Raw genomic sequence first — 22,034 nt, 5'->3', positions numbered from 1 at the left:
TGTCCAGGGGCCGCCGGAGAGGTAAGTACATCAATATTTTTTATTTTAATTCTTTATTTTACACATTAATATGGATCCGATACCGATTCCCGATACCACAAAAATATCGGAACTCGGTATCGGAATGCTCAACACTACCTGTGAGTCCTGCTTCCAACATCCACTCATAGAGAAAGTCCTGCTTCCCCAACCCACATGGAAAGCCTGTGAGTCCTGCTTCCTCTGGCAGCCCCGGATTCACATCTCTCCCCTCCAGCGTCTGCACAACAAGAACCATTCGGTCACATAATCCCTAAGTTCTGACAGAACCAACCAAGCCCCCGGCTGAAGGTCACGTCGCCTTGCTGCGGAGACGTGCTTTACGTGCAGACAGCACAAGCCCTGCCAACGCCCAGCAGTGTTAGCGTCACAACCCGATGCCGCGGCGGCCATCTTTCCAAAGGGCAACCTGTCCAACATTATACCACTAACCATCAAGAAACCTATTTCTCCCTCACACAACCACCTTTATAACATTATTATCCGGCGTTGATTAAACTGAGCCGTCAACACAAGTATAACTCCTTTTTCTAATCATCTTATAATCACTCTCCCGAAACAAACGGTGCCCGCTTTTCGCCCAACATCGAACTACTACGCATGCGTACAAACACACGCAGGCGCACTTGAGTCTGAGAAGCGCGAACGTGCTCGGGAGGCTTTCGAGTGACGTCACGCCTCCCCGCCCACTCCTTCTTTGGTTGTGAATGCGCAGGCGCAGTTATCCCTCAGTTCCGCAGCGTAACAGCAGCCGGCGACCGGAGAAAGAAATGGCAGCTTATAAAATCGTCCTTATCCGTCACGGGGAGAGCACCTGGAACCAGGAGAACAGATTCTCCGGCTGGTATGATGCTGACCTCAGCGAGACGGGAGTAGAAGAGGCCAAAAGGGGCGGCGAGGCTCTGAGAGGTACTGTCCCTTTAAGTGGGTGTACGTGCAGATGAATGGGGCAGATGTCAGAGACCATCAGGGCAGATGTTTCTATACATTTATTGGCTCATTGTACATTATTTACTAAATGAAAGGGGAAAATATAATATACATGTATATATAGGTATATATATATATACATATATATACACATATATATATATATATATATATATATATATATATATATATATATATATATATATATATATATATATATATGTACATGTACCCTCTATCTATCTATCACCAGTTTTTGGTGCTGCTATTATTTTTTTTTTTTTTTTTTGCTTGGCTGAATAATGGCTCCCCATGTATTGGTGCCCCCTGTGTATGTGCAGTATCCATGGTGCCCTGATCTCCATTGTAATGTCACCCTGCAGTCACTGAATGGCCTCCAGCTATAGAGGCTGCACCCCCCCGGGGTCCTGTGCAGCATCCGAGAGCAGCCATACTGCCAAGGACGTGCGATCACAGTGATGCAGCCATTGTCATTGAGGGCGACGTTAAATGACATCCCCTTTAAGGAAGGTGCAGGACCCTCCCTGTGTTATGTAGTGCATGATGCCTGGAAAGTGCCCCCTTAATGATGGTTGGATGGATGGATGGCGATGGAATATAATTCGCCCATAGAGGCCGTAGCTACGTAGTGCAGAGCACATTACCCTATAGCCTGCAGATGGGGCGAGCCCTTGTATATAGGCGACCTAAATGGGTTTCTGAAGTAGGAGATACTCACATTTGGGGGATGAAAAATAATGAAAATATATAATATAAAAACCCACAAAATTTTTATGTGCAAATATATATGCACAATTTTTTTGTAATTAAATTTCATTCTAATTGTTGTTATAATATATTTTTTATTGTTTTAATATATTTCATTTAAAATGTATATTTCCTTTTAAATAAACATACATAATAATGAAGAAAATATTTAACAATTATAAGAATACAACTCGTGTGTGTGTGTATGTATGTATATGTATGTATGTGTGTGTGTGTGTATATATATATATATATATATATATATATATATATATATATATATATATATATATATATATATATATAATTTTTTTTTTTTTTTTTTTTTTTATTTATTTTTTCTCCTTATTTTTCGAATTATAAGGCGCACTCCCCCCCCAAAAAAAAAAAAAAAAATTGAGGAAATGGGGGTGCGCCTTATAATGTGGATATACGTTACCGGCTGGGGTGTTTGGATGTGTGGTTCGGCGCACCACTGCGGGTGTCCAGCACTGTGGGGGATCTGCCGACATCTTGTGAAAGCCCAGAACCCCCGCAGTGACATGGTTTCCGATGAGGTGGACTGGACTCCAGGAATATGGCTGTCGGCTGGGGGCAGCGCATGCGCAGATGGAGAACTCGGGAGATGAGGTCCCGTAGAATGTAAGTCCGCGAGGGCAGGGTCCTCTCCCCTCTGTACCAGTCTGTCACTGTAAACCTGTTTACTGTAAACGATATCTATAACTCTGTATGTAACCCCTTTCTCATACACAGCCCCATGGAATTATTGGTGCTATATAAATAATAATAATCAGACGACCACACTCCCCGACCATGCAGCAGCATCAGAGCCGCACAATCGCAGTCCAGGCGTTCGCTGCCGTGTAGCCTCCGGCCGATGCCGCAGATTTGTCACTTTGCGATTCATGATGTGATCTCTCTGATTAATCTGGGTGTACTGTAATTTTTTTTGCAAAATTTCTGCGTTTCTGGGCCCTTGATGGTACATCCTCCTGATCTGGGGGTCCGTGCAGTCGGATTTCTATTTTTCTCATTTCCTTTGCTGGCGGTGAAGCGTTATTATTTCGTCATCTTCCTATGTCTTCCACGTTATGAGTCGTGAAATGCTCCATCCATCTGAAGGGGGCGAAGATGATTCATTCTCCTTCCCGCCATCGCTCGCTCTAGATCTGCCGGAATGAATCATCAGATCAGAGTCTCAGGGCGAGGAGTAAATGGTGCGATAGCGAGGGAGCGCGGCGCCAAGTGTGACCGCGGCCAAATGGAGATTGATTCATCATAAATACAAATTCTCTTCAGCTGGTTGTATTAAATGCAGGGTTATGACAAGAAAATGTCACAGGTAATTTTGGATGCAAATGCAGTGATAAATGTCCCCAGTTGTTCCGTGTCACCCAGCTTTTCTGGGCCCCTGATCACCAAATATATCCAGTCATGGAGCAGTCTATCCCCATCCTGCAGATCACCAAGTACGAGGGTAATGAAAGCTAAATGATGCACACATCGGTAGCAGCCATGTTGCTTGACCTTCAGTTTTTTCCAGAAACTGATGAAGCGAAGAGGACGACTATTAATATAACACCTGGGCCGCCACTTATGAGCCTGACATGGAGCATCTGACAGCTTGGATAAGAGCGGCTGCCGAACAGTTGCTCCAAAAATAGTGCGCTACTCGGCCCTGCTACATCCTCCCTCCTCTCATCTGCACCACTCTGCTCTGCTGCATCCTCGCTCCTCTCTACTGTGCTACATCCTCGCTCCTTTCGTCTGCACCATTCTGCTGCATCCTCGCTCCTCTCGTCTGCGCCACTCTGCTGCATCCTCGCTCCTCTCATCTGCGCCACTCTGCTGCATCCTCGCTCCTCTCGTCTGCGCCACTCTGCTGCATCCTCGCTCCTCTCATCTGTGCTACATCCTCGCTCCTCTCGTCTGCGCCACTCTGCTGCATCCTCGCTCCTCTCGTCTGCGCCACTCTGCTGCATCCTCGCTCCTCTCGTCTGCGCCACTCTGCTGCATCCTCGCTCCTCTCGTCTGTGCCACTCTGTTGCATCCTTGCTCCTCTCATCTGTGCCACTCTGCTGCGTCCTCGCTCCTCTTGTCTGCGCCACTCTGCTCTGCTGCATCCTCGCTCCTCTCGTCTGCGCCACTCTGTTGCATCCTTGCTCCTCTCATCTGTGCCACTCTGCTGCGTCCTCGCTCCTCTCGTCTGCGCCACTCTGCTCTGCTGCATCCTCGCTCCTCTCGTCTGCACCACTCTGCTGCATCCTCGCTCCTCTCATCTGTGCCACTCTGCTGCATCCTCGCTCCTCTCATCTGTGCCACTCTGCTGCATCCTCGCTCCTCTCATCTGTGCCACTCTGCTGCATCCTCGCTCCTCTCATCTGTGCCACTCTGCTGCATCCTTGCTCCTCTCGTCTGCGCCACTCTGTTGCATCCTTGCTCCTCTCATCTGTGCCACTCTGTTGCATCCTTGCTCCTCTCATCTGTGCCACTCTGCTGCGTCCTCGCTCCTCTTGTCTGCGCCACTCTGCTCTGCTGCATCCTCGCTCCTCTCGCTGCCTTGCTCAGGATGTTTGCCCTTTGTCTTGTTTTCAACCCTTTGCTCTGTAATCATGGAAACCTCCCCCCAGGACTGAATGTGGGTGAAACCTGTAAGAGGAAATGGTCTTTAATTACACAAATGGCACATGTAGCATCAAGGGGCGTTAATCAGAATCAAGTGTCTCTTTGACCTTGCAGCAACAATTCCCTAAAGCATTATGTACATTGAGTCTATGAGCCCCATTAATCTTTTACAGCTTTTCTTTTTTTTTTTTTTTTTTTTTTTTTTGTCACTTTTTTTTCTTCTTGTATTTGTTGTAATTTTTTTCCACCGGTCCATGTACTTTCATCCAAAATCAAAAAATGCAGTTTATTTTTATCTTTTAACCATCTTGGCACAAAGTCACATGCTCGACAAAAATGTCACTAAAATTTGCGCAGAGATTTCAGAAGTACGTGAATTTGCTCCAGGGGAGGTCTCAAATAGGCCAAAAAAAAATCTGGAGATCCCAAATCTTGTCCACAATGATGACATTTGGCTAGGAATTGGTAGCTTTGTTTTTTGTCTTTTTTTTTTTTTTTTTTTTGATCATCACAACAAAATCAAATTTTTTTTTTTTAACTTTTTTTTTATTTTTTTGTTTGCAGTTATGTTAAGTTGCATGTGATTTCTTGTGACGCTCCCCCCCCCAAATATGAATCTGTTATGTAATATAAGACTTGGTGTGAATTTATGTGCACATCCCATTTCATCGGCCATGACAGGGGGTCTGTGGCCCCTGGATGGGGGCTCTGCATTCCCCCCCCTTCTACTATGGTAATGTTACTACATATTCGTCCTTTGTGGACGTCCGCCAATTGTGCATGATTTATCACTGCGGAGCTCTGCATAGGGATCAATAATGCTCATCTCTGGATGCCATGGTGGCTCTTACAGAGAGCAGACGGCCTAATGACTCCGTAGTGTCAGGACTGTTCTGCTCCTCTGGGTCCAATCGCTGCTTCTTGTCTTTGTGCAGTGCAGGAAATGATGGAACAGTCACTTGTATAATGGCAGTGGAAAGAGAACCTTGGGATTTCTGTTAACAGGTGATTCAGAACCCCAATGGACCTGGTGGTTACGAGCACAGAAAATGACCTGATAGTTGCTAATCACATAGGACGAGCTCTGAGACGTGGGAACTCTGCTGACCGCAATCCTAATCCTATCACACCACACTAGAGGTAGCCGTGGATTGCTCCTAACGCTCCCTATGCAACTTGGCACAGCCTGAGAAACTAGCTAGCCCTGAAGATAGAAAAATAAGCCTACCTTGCCTCAGAGAAATTCCCCAAAGGAAAAGGCAGCCCCCCACATATAATGACTGTGAGCAAAGATGAAAACACAAACACAGAGATGAAATAGATTTTAGCAAAGTGAGGCCCGACTTACTAAATAGACCGAGGATAGGAAAGATAGCTTTGCGGTCAGCACAAAAACCTACAAACAACCACGCAGAGGGCGCAAAAAGACCCTCCGCACCGACTAACGGTACGGAGGTGCTTCCTCTGCGTCCCAGAGCTTCCAGCAAGCAAGACAAACCAATATAGCAAGCTGGACAGAAAAAATAGCAAGCCAAAGTAACACAAGCAGAACTTGGCTTATGCAGGGCAGACAGGCCACAAGAACGATCCAGGAGAGGGCAAAACCAATACTGGAACATTGACTGGAGGCCAGGAACAAAGAACTAGGTGGAGTTAAATAGAGCAGCACCTAACGACTTAACCTCGTCACCTGAGGAAGGAAACTCAGAAGCCGCAGCCCCACTCACATCCACCAGAGGAAGCTCATAGACAGAACCAGCCGAAGTACTGCTCATGACCACAGGAGGGAGCTTGACCACAGAATTCATAACAGATTTCCCTTTGCCGCCTACCTCCTCTGGTGTCTGGGGGGTTAGAGCTGTTGTGGTAGCCCCTTCCAAGAAGATGTCATTTGGGTTGAGATACAAACGATCTCTAGATCTGCCATTATCTGCCAAAATAAATAAATATGATGCATTGGAGATAAGAAAATAACTTGCAGCCAGTGTCCGTGTACAATTCTTGTCTGAATCTCAGATCCCAGTCACAAGTCTTCATTACAACCAGAAAGATAATGCAAGAAGCCATTCCCACTCCCCTTATGTTACCTAAGAAAGAAGATATTTGAGTTGGGAATAACAAACTCGTAAATTATGGATTCTGCCAAATTCCTTTAAAACTAGGTCTGACCAACTTACTTTACTTTCAGAAACAAAGGAAAGCTTAACACACAGACGCCTGTGTATCAGATACAACGCCTTATGTTATTGCTTTTATGTATAACACTTACAAAGATAATACTAAAATGCAAAATTATGAAAGATATATAGGTAGATTTATTTGTCTAATAATCAAAGCAAAGTATAAATATTTACCATAACAGTGCAAATGTAGGAAAGCTCAACTGTTCCCTGATTGATATTTAATGAGCTGAATTTACACTACATAATCGGCAGCGTTAAATGACCTCTGAAGCCGGTGGTTTAATAGACCATTATGGCATGCAGAGCCTCTATGGCTGAGCACAGAATGACCACTAATAGATCATTCTGTGCACACAGGAGGTCACTGTTCTCTGCAGAACAGGTACTGTTCACACACACAAAAAAAAACATTGTTCTAACTCTACTTAAAAATTGTTTCACTCAACAAACCAATGATTTTTTTGCTCGTTTTGTCATGGAAAACGGAAGCAACGCCTCTTAGCTTTCCAACTTATAAATCTTTCTCCCCCCCGCTCTCGTGTTTGACAGATGCCGGCTATCAGTTCGATATCTGCTTCACGTCCGTGCAGAAGAGGGCCATCCGAACCTTGTGGCACGCGCTGGACTGCACCGACCAGATGTGGGTGAAGGTGGTGAGGACCTGGCGGCTTAACGAGAGGCACTATGGCGGCCTGACCGGGCTCAACAAAGCTGAGACGGCGGCCAAGCACGGAGAGGAGCAAGTGAAGATCTGGAGACGGTCGTATGATATCCCTCCACCACCCATGAATCCGGACCATGATTTCTATAACATCATAAGCAAGGTAAGGGGAGGGGTATGTAACCATTAATGTATCTGGGATCATACTTAAAATACACCTTGCATACAGTGGCTCAGGCGGGGCCACCTTGCATACAGGGGCTCAGGCGGGGCCACCTTGCATACAGGGGCTCAGGCGGGGCCACCTTGCATACAGCGGCTCAGGCGGGGCCACCTTGCATACAGCGGCTCAGGCGGGGCCACCTTGCATACAGCGGCTCAGGCGGGGCCACCTTGCATACAGCGGCTCAGGCGGGGCCACCTTGCATACAGCGGCTCAGGCGGGGCCACCTTGCATACAGCGGCTCAGGCGGGGCCAACTTATGAGTGCACAGCTGCTACGTTTGTTACAACCCCATAGCCCTACTGTAAAACAATAATTTTTATTTTTTTCCGTTTAACTTCAGGATCGTCGCTATGGTGACTTGACAGAAGACCAACTACCGAAGTGTGAGAGTCTGAAGGACACCATTGCCAGAGCGCTGCCATTCTGGAATGACGAAATCGTCCCAACCATCAAGGAAGGGAAGAGGGTCCTGATCGTAGCTCATGGGAATAGCCTAAGAGGAATCGTCAAGCACCTTGAAGGTTTGTGTCTAAAGTCCGCAGAGGGGGTGCGCCATCAGAAAATGCCTTTTGGTCTTTATTCTGATTTTTAAGGTGTTTTAGATCTAGTTGGATAGAAAAATTGTATAAACTTTTTCCATATATAAATTCTAAAATATTTCCGTTTTCACTCCGGCCACTGAGCCAAATACTAGAATCCTACTTCCTGTTCTATGCAGAATACTTTTCAGCAAGACAAGATTACAATGACAGATAACGCAGGATCTACCATTCACAATAGGTGATGTCACAGCTCACCTCCTCCTCCTGTACAATGACTGATAATACCTCTATATACAGTAGATAACACAGGATCCACCATTCACAATAGGTGATGTCACAGCTCACCTCCTCCTCCTGTACAGTGACTGATAACACCTCTGTATACAGTAGATAACACAGGATGTCACAGCTCACCTCCTCCCTCCCTGCACAGATGAGAGCATGCCCAGTAACTCCCCTACAGAAGACATTGGTTGCCTATATTCATAAGGCTGCTACAGAGAGTAGGAAGTATTAGTTTAGTGTAAATCCCTTTGTCACAACAGAATTGCAGGATTTCTGGATATTTTCTTTTCTTTTACTGATATGCACAATATAAAATTTCACAAATGCTAAAAGAAGGAAAATGCATTCAATCCCAATGTCATTTTGTCACCTGTTATTTGCTATAGCGTATGTTAGAAATCGTGCCGCTTCCAGCAGTCGGCCCCTGTCCGTGTGACGTCCTATCTAACTGATGAGTCAACCACATCTGTGGGGGGAAAAGCCTTTTTTTATTGACTCTGAGAGTCGGCGTCCTTCGGCGTCCAGTGAACATCAAACCTATAGATGCAGCGTTAGTTGTTTCTAGCAAATCTGCCAAAGTTGCTGATGTCAGAACTTTCCCAGCGTCAGCGAGAGGTAAATGGGGCTGACTCAGACCTATAGCTATGAGGGGTTTATTTAGTGTTCTTTCTGCCGTGTGCACATACAGACGTGCAGCGGCCACGTTGTCACGCAGGTGGAGTGTTAGTGTCTCTAATTATATAGTCAGGAGGAGACTATGGTGCTCATGAGGATTCTGCTTCTCAGCCGCAGCTTCTCTGTGCACTAGGAGACAGAACCCGTGTCAGCGCCTCGTAGGAGCTTCTATCTATATTCTTTATCTATATCTTTTTTTCCGCAACTTTTATGCAGAACATACTTTTCACTTAACACAGGATGCAAAAACAAGAATAAATCCTTTGGGCAAAATTCATGAAATGCATGCACCATACCATAGAGTTTGGAGCAATAAAACAGCCGGCAACAGTTACCAGAAGATCAATAAAGTAAAGTGACTTAAAAAAAAAAAAAAAGCAAAAACACAAATTATGAATCTGGGTCACTTCGTGTTTTTTTTTTTTTTTTTTTGTTTTTGTTTTTTTACCCCCATCACAATGTCTCTTGATGGGTCCACATTACAGCCCAGTCAGCAACGGTCGTGTCAGATGTGCAAAAAGAAGCCATAAGTAAGCCGAGAACTGAGCTTAAAGCCGCTCTGCACACCTGATATTGCCTGCGATTATACACTTCTGCCCCCGAATTCAGTGCCCCTTCTTCTCTTTTTAAAATGGCCACAACTAGGCAAAGTCTGGACTACGATGCCTTTCCTTGGTTGTCGTCATTGCTGGTCAATCCTCCATCCCACAGCAAAGATAAGGCATAGTTCAGACTTTTCCCAGCTATTCCGTTTGGAATTTTGGAGAAAAAAGAAAATGGGCATCAAAGACAGAGGGAAAGCGTCAGCACAACGGAGCTCATTAGCTATGGGGACTGAAGTGCACCGTGACGAGTGATATCGGGGAGTTGAACTTGCTGACTGTTTCCATGCACTGTTCATGTATTATTGTGCAGTTATACCTAATAATATTTACGTTTTTTTGCGTACTTTAATCCCCCTCCCCCATAGGGATGTCAGAGGAAGCCATCATGGAGCTGAACCTTCCCACCGGGATTCCCATCGTGTATGAGCTCGATAAGAACCTGAAGCCGATCAAAGCAATGCAGTTTCTGGGCGATGAAGAAACGGTGCGCAAAGCCATGGAGGCCGTGGCCGCCCAAGGAAAAGCCAAGAAATAAATCGTCCTTCGCTGCTGCCGGCGTCATCCATCCCCTTTTTTTAAATTATTTTTCAAGTTTATTTTTAAAACCAACACTTGACAGATTCTACAATGCGTCTGTTCTTGTAACTGTGCCCCCCTTAGCAAACCCGTTCACGTCTCCAGCCCCCATGCCCGCGCAGCTGGAGTAGACTTTAGTGCATTCCACATTCTCTACGATAGGAGCGCCGTCTGCATAGTTAGGATGTTGGGACGCCGCACGTCGGCCCGTGGTCCGGTCACACGCAGGTAGTCGTATCGCTCTGTAGTCCTCTGTTTACGGCACTCATAGGGTTCTCATGTACGTGTTCTTTCATTTCCAGGTTTCCAACACTTTTTATTCCAGTGCACTGAAAATATTCCTGTATGAAGACGTTACCGTTCGTCGCGCCATTTCCAAGCGTCTTCAGACATTTGCCCCAAAATGCAGGAACTCGTTTCTGTCATTGTCATTCCGATCGTAACGTATGTGGTGCAAATCAGTAGATGGTCGCCCTCTGCTTCTTTTGCAGTAATTTCTTGTTCTTAAAGGGATATCCTCATCGTATAATGTTACGGAGGGGGTCTGACCCCTTGGACCCTACCTATCCCAAGAACCAGGATGCAAATGCTAACTCGACCACAGCTCCATTCCAGTGATCCCTCACAACTCCAGTGCTGCTGCTCCTTTTATTTTTAGGGTTGTGAGGTTCAGATTGTCTTTGAGGGGTTGTCCACCTTTTTAGGGGTATCACCCCCCTCCCCAACTGTACTTAAGTTCATGTATTGGAGTCTAAAATTCATTTTTGAGTTTCATTAAAAAGTTGCGCCATTTGCTTTCTACAGTGTCTGCGTTGCACAATTACTGGCTGCAGAAGGAGTTATCTGAGAAACGGTTAGTGAGCTCGGCCTGACACGAGAGTTTGTGACTCTCGATCAGTCTTTTGAGTTGATTTATGACCTGAGGTCTCATCAAAAATGAAAGTGAATGAAGCAAAAAAAAAAGCTGTAAACGCAAAATGGTGCAAATGTGTTTAATGAAACTCAATTACAAAACAAAAGCTTTTTAGCTCCAAATACATGAATTTAAGTTAAAAAAAAATTAGTTACTAAAGATGGACAATTCCTTTAAGTGATTTCTATTTTTGTCTGTTATGCCATTTGTAACCATTTCTAGGCAAGATGGCTGCAGTTAAACATCTCACTTTCCCAGACTCCTGAATGGCGGCGCTGCCACCTTTATGTAGTGATACATCCCCAGCTCCCATGTTCCTGCACAGGTAGGTAGATTCGCTGTTCAGGACTCTAGAAAAGCTGAGTGGGAATGCAGTGGGATGAGATTTGTTTGTATACCGCCCCCCCCTGTATTTTAGGTTTCCTGTGCCCCCATGTATTAGCGGTAACGTACATCCCTATACTGTGGCGACGTAGTGCATCGTGCCGCTCTGCTTCCCGGAGACCTGTACATGTTTTCTGGTCCCGTATTTTCTTTTTTTGTAGAGACGTCTATTATTTAAACCATTACAATAAAGGAGTGATGTGCAATGAGAGCGGCCTTCTGGTTGTGCTTTTACCCCAGTAAGGCTCCTACAAGCGTCCATTCTACATATAGGAACCCTACCTGTAATGAACACAACCGAACAGAATGTTTGCAAAAAATCAAAATAATAGACGGCCATTTTTTTTTTTTGATCTACGACTTGGAACAAACTCATCAAATCAATGAACAAAATAGAGGAGGCACAAATGTCATACGTGCGCTTTACATTTAATAATTAGAGGAACCTTGGAAATTTTGGTATTATTTTTGGAATATGAGATAATTGGATGACAATGAAGGTAAAAACCTGATCCAGCACATTGATGAAAAGCTGCCAGTTGTTTTTTTTTTTTTTTTTGTATGCAAAAGTTAAAAAGAACATCTGTATGAGGCCTCACTTTTTTTTTGCCATGACACAAGTTTTAATGGGGGTTGTCATCACTGGAGCATTCGGCCAGCCTGTGTCTATGGTTCCAGACTCTGTAAGCACGAAAAAAAAAATGACTGTTCAAACCAAGCACCAACACTTTAGGCCCATATCATCAAAGCTTCTACACGTGAAAAGTTGCAAAACTTTGGCTGCTCTAAGATTTTACGCCATATGGTGTTCTCGCTCTATTTTTGCCAAAGTCGGCAGAGTGCGTGCCAGGCGACCGCTCGGCAAATTCATGATGAGTGGTGCATGGAGATGGCGGAGCGCACCACCTATCTGACGCACCGCGGGGGCTTCTGACTCCAGCACACCTCCTCATCAAGACAAGTGTGAACGACGTCGGCCTCGGTGCTTCCGTGCTGCGCCTGAGCAGCCGAGTGCACCGTCCCACCTGCTTGTTTTTCCTTTATTTCCACCCTTCTACTCCTGTAAAGCCAGAACTATCAATTGAGGAAGAGGAGGGCGGACATAGGTGGCAATCTGGGCCGCCTGTGGACAATCCATGTCCTGAGCAGTAGAACTTACAATATCCACAGGCCGGGGCGAAACCCCCTTTAAATTGTAACTCATTTCAAAAGAATTTTCAGTGGAATGTCCGTGTGTTCCGCTAGCTCCTCCCCTCTGCATAGAATGATGTGAGCACCAACTGTCATTAAGTCATGTGACAAGGCTCATTAAAAGGTCGATATTGAGTTTTAGGATCACGACTTCCAATAGGTGGCGCTAGCGCTGTGGTCCTCTTCCTCTCTGAAGAAACCATTTGCAGACTCCTCTCAGTCTTATCTCCACTGAATACAGATTTTATCCAGGAATCGAGAGGGATCGATCCAGGAGGAGAAAGCAGCAGATTTCTCTGATGAAATATGTTACAACGTTTCTTATTTTCATGTGAACTATTGATTTATGAAATCCAGATGTCCATTGGTCTTCAACCACTTCACGACAAATGACTTATAGATACGTCATCGGTCACGTCCCTGCATTTGGGGCGGAGGCTCCAGCGCTGAGCCCGCATCTTTCCCTGCACGTGACAGCCAATCTGATCAGTTGTCATGTGCGTCTGTAACAGCCGCAGGTGGAATCACCATCCATCTGCAGCATTTAACTCGTTCTTACAGGAAGTGCGTCTTGGCGCCCCCATCACATGATCCTTGGTGGCGATAGGTTGTCATGACAGCCATGACCGCCCCCCCCCCCCCACCCACGTGCTTGTTATTGAGACCGGCCTGTGGCAATTAGGAGATCTGCATTTACGGTAGACATAACACAGGCGATTGTAAGATTGCAGTTTCAGGTTTTCTAGGGAGAACTTTGAAGCAAGTAAAAAGGAAAAAAAGTTTGCAAAAAAAAAAAAAAGTTCAGATTCCCTTCCCCCCCCCCCCCCCCACTCGAAATAAAACAAAATATGCAGAAATGTCCAATCTATCAAAATATAAAATAAATGAATCCGATCTGTAAAATGCCAGAATTACGTTTTTTCTGGTCACCACGACTTTCCAATAAAATGCAATAACAGCGATCTAAACATATCTACATCAATAAAAAACGTCAGCTCTGCGCACAAAAAAATAAGTCATCACCCAGCCCCAGATCCCGAAAATGGAGAAAAACTAAACATTTTCTTTTTGTATTATTTATATTCCCTGTACAGTAAAAGTTACAATACACCCTGGAAACTATCTGTGGGCAGTTTTCCCTCACTAAATATGGCTGCCGCCGGTCTGCAGACCTCTCACAGTTGATTGGCTCGACTACTTCACAAGACGTCCAATCGGCTGCAGGCATGTTAATACACCACGTGATATTGCATCATCCAATCATAGCGTGACTTTCTCCTGCGTGTCAAATCCCACGTGGTACTAATGGCGCCGGTTCGGTGTTGTGTCCCCGGTGAGTACGGGAGAGGAAAACAGCTGGTAATGAGCGGAGTCATCTGATACTGGCTGTCTGCACCGTCATGGGCGGTTAGAGGGAAGGCTCCTTCCGATAAATGGTGCTTGTTTAGTATATAGCTGTGTAATGTGTGGAGATTGCTGGCTGCTTGCTGAGACTTGTAGTTCCACGCTGTTTATTTAGCTTGGTTTTAGTATATGCACACGAAACACTTAGGATTTGTTCATAGAGAGCAGATACGCCTCAGATTTGGGTGAAACGTTATTTTGCGCAGAAATGGGACCCAATGACCCCAGTGACTGCCATAGGGTGGAGTGCAGGGGTCTGCGGCAGGGTTTCTGCAGTCCTGTGTGGACGTAGACATCATATACTCCAAAAATTGTTGGTTTGTTTGTCTTTTGCACCTCCCACCAAAATAATGCAATAAAAACATGTCAAAACGTCGTATCTGGCCCAAAACGGGACCAAAAATAACGAGCGGAAAAAACAAGTCCTGACGCAGCTCCGTCCACATAAAGATCAGGGTTACGAGTGTCGGCTTATTCCATATAAAGCCACGTTCAGTATTTGTAGCCAAAACCAGGAGTGGGTGATAAATACAGAAGTGGTGCAGATGTTTCTATTATACTTTTCCTCTGATTGTTCCACTCTTGGTTTTGGCTTAGAAATACTGATGTAAAATACTGACCAAATACTGAACGTGTGACCATAGCTAAATACTGTTAAGAATTTTTTTTAAGCGCCTAAATATATACTGGTGTATATATCCGTACTGATCTGAAGAACTATTCTTTCCGCGCGATGTGTGCTGTAAAAATGACCCCCCCCCCCCCAAAAAAAAAAAAGCAATGGAGGGGAAAAAAGGAAATTGAATGGGTTGTCGGTGTTGCACTTTTTTTTTTTTCTTTTTTTCTTTTTCCCTCCTTAGGTGTGGGCTATCATACAATAACGGAAGCATGTTCCCCTTCTGTCCAGTGGTTGACACTGTCCAAGTTTCACAGAACCGCTGCAGTCTGTGATTGGTTGCAGTGTTCAGGTGACTGGAACTGCACGTCATTAGGGAAATATACAGTGATGCACTGTGTCTATTTCATGACCGCTGCCATCAGTCACAGGCTTCAGTGGCATTGTGCCATCCTGCGAGCGCAGGCATCACCACCACTCTGGATATACGGAGGTGGCGGGAGGCGCTTGTGCCGTCTGCTCTGGATGTACATGGGAGGAGCCTGTGCCATCTGCTCTGGATATACAGAGGTGGCGGGAGGCGCCTGTGCCGTCTGCTCTGGATATATGGAGGTGGCGGGAGGCGCCTGTGCCGTCTGCTCTGGATATATGGAGGTGGCGGGAGGCGCCTGTGCCGTCTGCTCTGGATGTACATGGGTGGCGGGAGGCGCCTGTGCCGTCTGCTCTGGATATACGGAGATGGCGGGAGGCGCCTGTGCCGTCTGCTCTGGATATACGGAGGTGGCGGGAGGTGCGTGTGCCGTCTGCTCTGGATATACGGAGGTGGCGGGAGGTGCGTGTGCCGTCTGCTCTGGATGTACATGGGTGGCGGGAGGCGCCTGTGCCGTCTGCTCTGGATATACGGAGGTGGCGGGAGGCGCCTGTGCCGTCTGCTCTGCATTTAAGGAGGTGGCGGGAGGTGCCAGTGCCGTCTGCTCTGGATATCCAAAGACTTTCCGGGTCTCCCCCCAGGACATCGCAGCAAGGCGCGGGATGTGCCGCTAATCCTCCCAGGGACCCTTTTCAGACCCACTAGGTGTCTAACAGCCCTCACCACCCAGATTCTGTGCTCCCGGGACACTTCTGCCCGGACTGGCTTTATTATAAGGTTGTGCCTTAACAAGGGATCGGTCGTACACCCCCTACCACTGCCACTATTATGCATCTATGTCAAAGGACTTGAGTAACCCCATGAGTAAGACCCGGGAGGGTCGAAATGTCGGGTTTTTGTCTATTTCAAATGAATATGAATGTGGCAACCACTTCTTTTTTTGTTTTGTTTTCTTCAATAAAATTGGCATACACCTTTTGCATCTTACCAGTCTTGAGTGTGCGGTAATCTTTTTTTAAATCATGGGTGGCGGGAGGCGCCTGTGCCGTCTGCTCTGGATATACGGAGGTGGCGGGAGGCGTCTGCTCTGCATATACGGAGGTGGCGGGAGGTGCCTGTGCCGTCTGCTCTGGATATCCAAAGGTGGCGGGAGGTGCCTGTGCCGTCTGCTCTGGATATACGGAGGTGGCGGGAGGTGCCTGTGCCGTCTGCTCTGGATATACGGAGGTGGCGGGAGGTGCCTGTGCCGTCTGCTCTGGATATACGGAGGTGGCGGGAGGCGCCTGTGCCGTCTGCTCTGGATATACGGAGGTGGCGGGAGGCGCCTGTGCCGTCTGCTCTGGATATACGGAGGTGGCGGGAGGCGGCTGCTCTGGATATACGGAGGTGGCGGGAGGCGCCTGTGCCGTCTGCTCCGGATATCCAAAGGTGGCGGGAGGCGCGTGTGCTGTCTGAGATCTCTGGCATAAATAGAATCTGGCAGGTCCAGCTTTTAACTTTTGGTCTTGGAAAATGTAGTAATTGTGGCAGAGCAGTATGGCGGCGGCGTTATATCCACATGCACTGATCATATATGTGTCCGTTTTCCAGGAGAGCGTCTGTGCAGCTTGGAGGAATGTACGCCCGGCTACGGGACTTACTGCAAACACGGCTACGTCTTCTCCTCGCTGTCCGGATATGTGGTGAAGAAGAGCGACAACGGCCTGGTGAGGAGCATTCACACCTTGTTTTGGGAGGGATTTTTAATGATATTGTGATTCGCTGCCTTAGACTGCAGAGGTGGCCGGTAGCCATTCAGAGGTGGCCAGTTTCTTGGAAAGGACAGCGACCCTTGCAAACGCTTTGCTATACAGCTTACAAGTTCTTCTTTCAGCCCGGCCACTGGTGCCCCTGCCCGGTTCCGATGCTGTGGAGCTTTGTCTACCATGCTGCTGGTCGGGTTGTCAGCGCCCTCGCAGGATGCCATGAGGCTGGTATCGGTGCACCCCTGAAGACAGATATGAGCAGCCATTTAACTGTGTGGCTTCATGACGCTGCATTGCCCTGGGGGGGGGTTTGTGTCATTATGGATTATCGTTGTGTGCAGGTCTCCACACTGGAGTGACTGGCAGGGGATCTGTAGGGAACACACTCTGGGGCCATAATACAATGCAGAATATTAGGAAGGGGCCTTGTATGTAGACTTGCTTCTCTTTGGTGATCCTAATGATATTTCCTAGAAGTGTAGAGCACCCAGTACTGGCACCTAGTCCTTCCCCTGCAGTGACGTCCCTGACGTGTTTTCTCTGTGTGCAGATGCCGGTGGTCTCGGTAGTGAGGGACACAGACTCCCATCTTCTGCCTGACGTGGGCTCTATAGTGACTTGTAAGGTGAGTAGTTCTTCCTCTCTGCCCTGTTCATGTAGCTCTTAGGGCGTATTGTTGTGGACCCCCACACCCCTTGAGTCAGAACAGAGTGCCTCCAGCAAACATCAGACCCATTCCATTGGTTCCAAGAACTTTTGGGCCGGGCTGTGGAGTCGGTAAGCCAAACCACCGGCTCCTCAATTTCCATGACTCCGACTCCACCAAAATGGGCTCCGACTCCACAACCCGGCTTTTGGGGGCTCAGGAGACGGTGGAGTCCCGGCACCAGTGTGAACAGCATTGCTGGATGGAGGAAGAGACTGAGCAGAGGGCAGATGGCGCCCCCTTCTGTTGCTTTGTCACAGTGCTGGATTTGTCCTTTCTTGTTATTGGGGGAGGGGGACATGGTTGGAAGTTTGTCACTAGGGGGCACGGTGGCTTGAAATGTTTTAGAAACCTGCTGTATGGGTCAGGCCATTCATTGCTTTTGTGCTTTTAATTGCAGGTGATGAGTATTAATCCAAGGTTTGCTAAAGTCCAGATCATGTACATCGGTGCGGCGGCGCTCAAGAACACATTTAGAGGGACGATCAGGTAAAACAAACTTGCATGTCGTTTTCCGGACCCCCGTGGTGCCTTACAAGACCCCTATTGATTGCAATTGTTGCAAAATTGGTGTGGCACAAAAGGGGCAAATGACAATTCATGATATTACCTGGTGCTTAGGGGGTCCACAAAATGAAGAGGTTTGGATGCAAGATGGTTCGGTTCTAGCAATTGTGTAAGGCTGTGTTCTCTTATCTATCTTATACTTTGTGTATATTATTATTATTATTAATTAATAATATTTTTGTCTTATAATGTAGGAAAGAGGACATCAGAGCAACAGAGAAAGATAAGGTAATGCACAAATCTAATCTTCGTAGCCGCACATTGTAGTTAGTTAACGAAAACCATTTGTTTAGGAGTCTCAGCAGATTGTAGGGTGACCGGCACCCATTGTTTTCCCTGTGACCCAGTCGCTTAAGGTCACAGAGGCCCAGTCTGCTGAAGGCGCTCATTGCTGGCACCTTAGTCGGCCTATGAAGCGAAGGCCGGGGTCACACTTGCGAGTTCAATGCGAGAAACTTGCGCGTCAAGTCCCGGCACTGCCGCCGGCGGTTCGGACCAGAGGGTACAGCTGCATGTATTTCTATGTAGCCACATGCTCCGGTCCCGAGTGCCGGCGGCAGCGCCAGGACTTGATGCGAGAGACTCGCAAGCGTGACCCCGGCCTAATTCTGAGGCCGGGCTTCATAAGAGGACGGCATTTTCACTATACACTGCAAGACGATCACACTGGATTGGGGGAAAAAAAATAATATATATATATTATTTTGGTAAATGTGCAGGAACGCGCTGCTGGTCACATACAATATAAATTGTTACCTGGTGAGAAGGACTTTCCATATTTTGTTAACTATTTGCTTTTCTTTTGCAGGTTGAAGTGTACAAAAGTTTTCGTCCTGGAGACATTGTTGTAGCAAGAGTTGTATCCTTGTTATAGAAGTCTGCAAGGACAGGGTCCTCTCCCCTCTGTACCAGTCTGTCATTGTGAATTTGTTTACTGTGAACGATATCTATAATAATCATCTTTATTTTTATATAGTGCTAACATATTCCGCAGCGCTTTACAGTTTCTATAACTTTGTATGTAACCCCTTCTTATGTACAGTACCATGGAATTAATGGTGCTATATAAATAAATAATAATAATTATCAAATTCCCAGCATCTCCTTGGTACTCGCATGAGTATGAAAAAGGCGTTGGTAATCAGTAATTATTGTAAAGCGGGAATTGCCGGAGCTTCCTTACATCACACACAGATATCATTAGGAGACGCTCAGTCCAATTATCTGCTGACCACGGCGGAGAATGAGTTGGGAGTGGTGGTGGCACATAGCGAAGCCGGTGAGTGCAAATATGTTCTCTGGGCATTACATGGCCTAATATATAACACCGTGCTCCAGCGTACGCCGTGTATTTACCCTGCCTGCCCATGTACGTGATGTCCTTCCTGGCGGAGGAAAGCAGGCAGCCAAGATCCCATGAAACGTGTGCCGCAGGGATTGTTCACCTTTTGGTAATACTTTTTCTTTTTTTCTTAAATGCAGATTTTGGGGGGATAAAAAAAAATTTTTTGTAATTGCGTTTCTTTGAAAATGTTGCACTCTTTTGCATTCTATAGACTCTGCATTTCATTAACTGTTGCTGAATGAGTTAACTGAGGATCCATAAGTGAGCTCATTCTCAATGGAGAGTTTCTAATTATTCCATTTTTTTTTTTTTTTTCTCTCCTGAGCCCCAATCAATGCAAAATTTTTAATAAGATTTTTTTGAAACTTGGTTTTTATCTTTTTTCTTTTATCCTGAAATATTTGCATTTAAATGAGGTGGGGGGGAAAAAAAGACCCCAAAAGTAGACGACCTTTTAAAGTCCATGTTTTGAGGCATTTTTTTTTTTCCACTTGTAGCACATTTTAGACATGTTTTCTCATAGACTTATCTACAGCAAAAATTAGCGTAATACATGTGCAAATTAAAATAAATTAAAAACTGAAATTCAGTTTACAAGCTGCAGAAACGGTGTGTGTGAAAGAAGACCAATTGTTTAAAATGTGAATTACTTACTTTTCCAGGGGCGACCATGGTGCCAATCAGCTGGTGTGAGATGCAGTGCCCGAAGACTCACATGAAGGAGCCTCGGAAAGTGGCCCGAGTGCAGCCCGAGTTTCTCCAGACATAACGCTGTACTGCTGTACGCTTGTGTCTCACAGACTGGACAGTTACAGTATATTCACCACCATGTGGTTACATTAAAGAAGCGGGGCTCACTTTTTTTTTTTTTTTTACTTTTATTTTTCTTACATTACTTTCCCCCCTCCCCCCCCCCCCTCCCAAGTTGATTTCATCGCTGCTTTTATTATACACATTAAATTGTTTTATGTCTTTTAGCTTTGTTTTCTTTTGTACTTTATAGAGCGGGCGAGAACGAGGTCGTCTCCTTGCAGGCAACTGTGTTACGTGGCCGCCAGCATCTGATCAATGTGAACACTGCCAGTCACAAAAAAATCAAAGGGGAGCAGAGTTTGAGGGGTTATACACTTGTTTTTTGCTCTTTTATCATCTTTTGAGTAGTTTCCTTGATACATTTTGGTAAAGGCACAAACCCAATTTTTATCAATTAACAAAATGAAAAGTGAATGGGGAATAAAAAGAGAAATCTAAATCACACAAGTATCTGCTGATCGCTCTTCTTGAAGGATTTCGGAAGGAGGTTGTTCTAAACATCTTGGAGAATTGTCCCCAGATCTTCTGTCTATGAGGCTTGTCTCTTCATGTGAGATCAGGGCTCTGTGGGGGCCGGATCATCACCCCCAGGACTCCTTGATATTCATGACATTGATTGGATGTTGGGAGTCGTCTGGCTGCAGAATAAAGTTGGAGACAATCGGATGATTCCCTGACACTGCATTATAAGTCAAAACCACTATAGATGGAGTCAAATTATAACATTTGGATTGCTGGCGGCCACCACTAGAGGGAGCTCATTGCAGTCTAGTAGAGATAAAAGTGCAACTAAACTTTTGTGTCCCCTTTAAATTCTCTGCAGATCAGGATTTTCAGATCCCCGTGATTCCTCATGAGGCAGAAGAGCTCACGTGTCGGAGCAGAGTACAGATGCATTGTACAGACTCGGGAAGGAGGAGAGCTTGTTGACTGCTGGGGTCCGCACTTATCAGCAGAACGGGGACTCTTTTATCCCTGTTAGAATAGAGCGTAAGTGTGCACGCCCAATAGAGAATGAATGGAGCATCAGCCTCTCATGTACTCTCGCTCCATTTAAGTGTCCCATCAGTGATCACCATTCCTTATTCTGAAGATCCGTGCGGGACCCAGTGGTCGGACCACCCCCACCCTGTAATTTATCTCCTATTGGGTGGATAGACTATAGTTTTTTTTTTGTTTTTTTTACTGGACAATCCCTTTAAGGACCTAAAAACATGTAAAATAATGCACCAAAGTTTGGTAACAAAGTTTTGTAAAGAAGTTGTGTGCCGCTCGCTCTTCAGGTCACCCTTTTTGTTACTGCTCCAGGAATTAGAATCTCAATTGCAGCACGGTGGCTCAGTGGTTAGCATTCTATGGTGGCTCAGTGGTTAGCATTCTATGGTGGCTCAGTGGTTAGCACTGTAGCCTTGCAGCACTGGGGTCCGGGGTTCATATCCCACCAAGGACATCTGCAAGGAGTTTGTATGTTCTCCCCTTGTTTATTTGCGTGGGTTTCCTCTGGGTTCCTCCCACACTCCAAAGACATCCTGATAGGGAATCTAGATAGTGAGTCCAAATGGGGACAGTGATGATGCCTGTAAACTGTCGTGGAATTAATGGCGCCATATAAATAAATACAAATTTGGTTATTACTATGGTAATCAACAAATTTCTAGCAGCTGATAAATTGTCCATAAGTTGTTTTTTTGTTTGTTTTTTACTCTCTTAAATAAACTTATGGGTGAAGGAGCCAAATTAAAGCTGGTCCAGTGTCTGTGCGCTCATCCGCATTGTGGGCACAGGAGCTGCGCTGACATTGAATACCTTCTGGTCCATAGAATAATGCTGCCTGGTCGGTCATGTTTTCTGGCTATAATGGGTCC

At 46.0% G+C, this 22,034-nt stretch overlaps 2 protein-coding genes across 2 annotated transcripts; both read left to right on the top strand.

Moving 5' to 3' along the window:
• Nucleotides 1-745: 745 nt before the first annotated feature.
• Nucleotides 746-11,623, top strand: PGAM1 (phosphoglycerate mutase 1). The gene is made up of 4 exons (XM_069754040.1): nt 746-948; nt 7,095-7,369; nt 7,773-7,953; nt 9,905-11,623. Exons 1-4 carry the CDS (start codon nt 747-749, stop codon nt 10,072-10,074), a joined length of 828 nt encoding a protein of 275 aa, XP_069610141.1. The 5' UTR covers nt 746; the 3' UTR covers nt 10,075-11,623.
• A 2,229-nt stretch (nt 11,624-13,852) lies between these two features.
• On the top strand, nt 13,853-21,900 carry EXOSC1 (exosome component 1). Its single transcript, XM_069754039.1, has 8 exons — nt 13,853-13,936; nt 16,584-16,699; nt 17,289-17,363; nt 17,845-17,933; nt 18,206-18,239; nt 18,820-18,870; nt 19,206-19,290; nt 20,019-21,900. The coding sequence occupies exons 1-8, from the start codon at nt 13,909-13,911 to the stop codon at nt 20,123-20,125; spliced, it is 585 nt and encodes a 194-aa protein (XP_069610140.1). The 5' UTR covers nt 13,853-13,908; the 3' UTR covers nt 20,126-21,900.
• Nucleotides 21,901-22,034: the final 134 nt, after the last annotated feature.

Source organism: Ranitomeya imitator, chromosome 2 (genome assembly GCF_032444005.1).
Source record: "Ranitomeya imitator isolate aRanImi1 chromosome 2, aRanImi1.pri, whole genome shotgun sequence".
In the NCBI taxonomy this organism is placed as follows: Eukaryota; Metazoa; Chordata; class Amphibia; order Anura; family Dendrobatidae; genus Ranitomeya; species Ranitomeya imitator.
The sequence above is the reverse complement of the archived record's forward strand: the minus strand, read 5'-3'. Positions and strand labels throughout refer to the sequence as shown.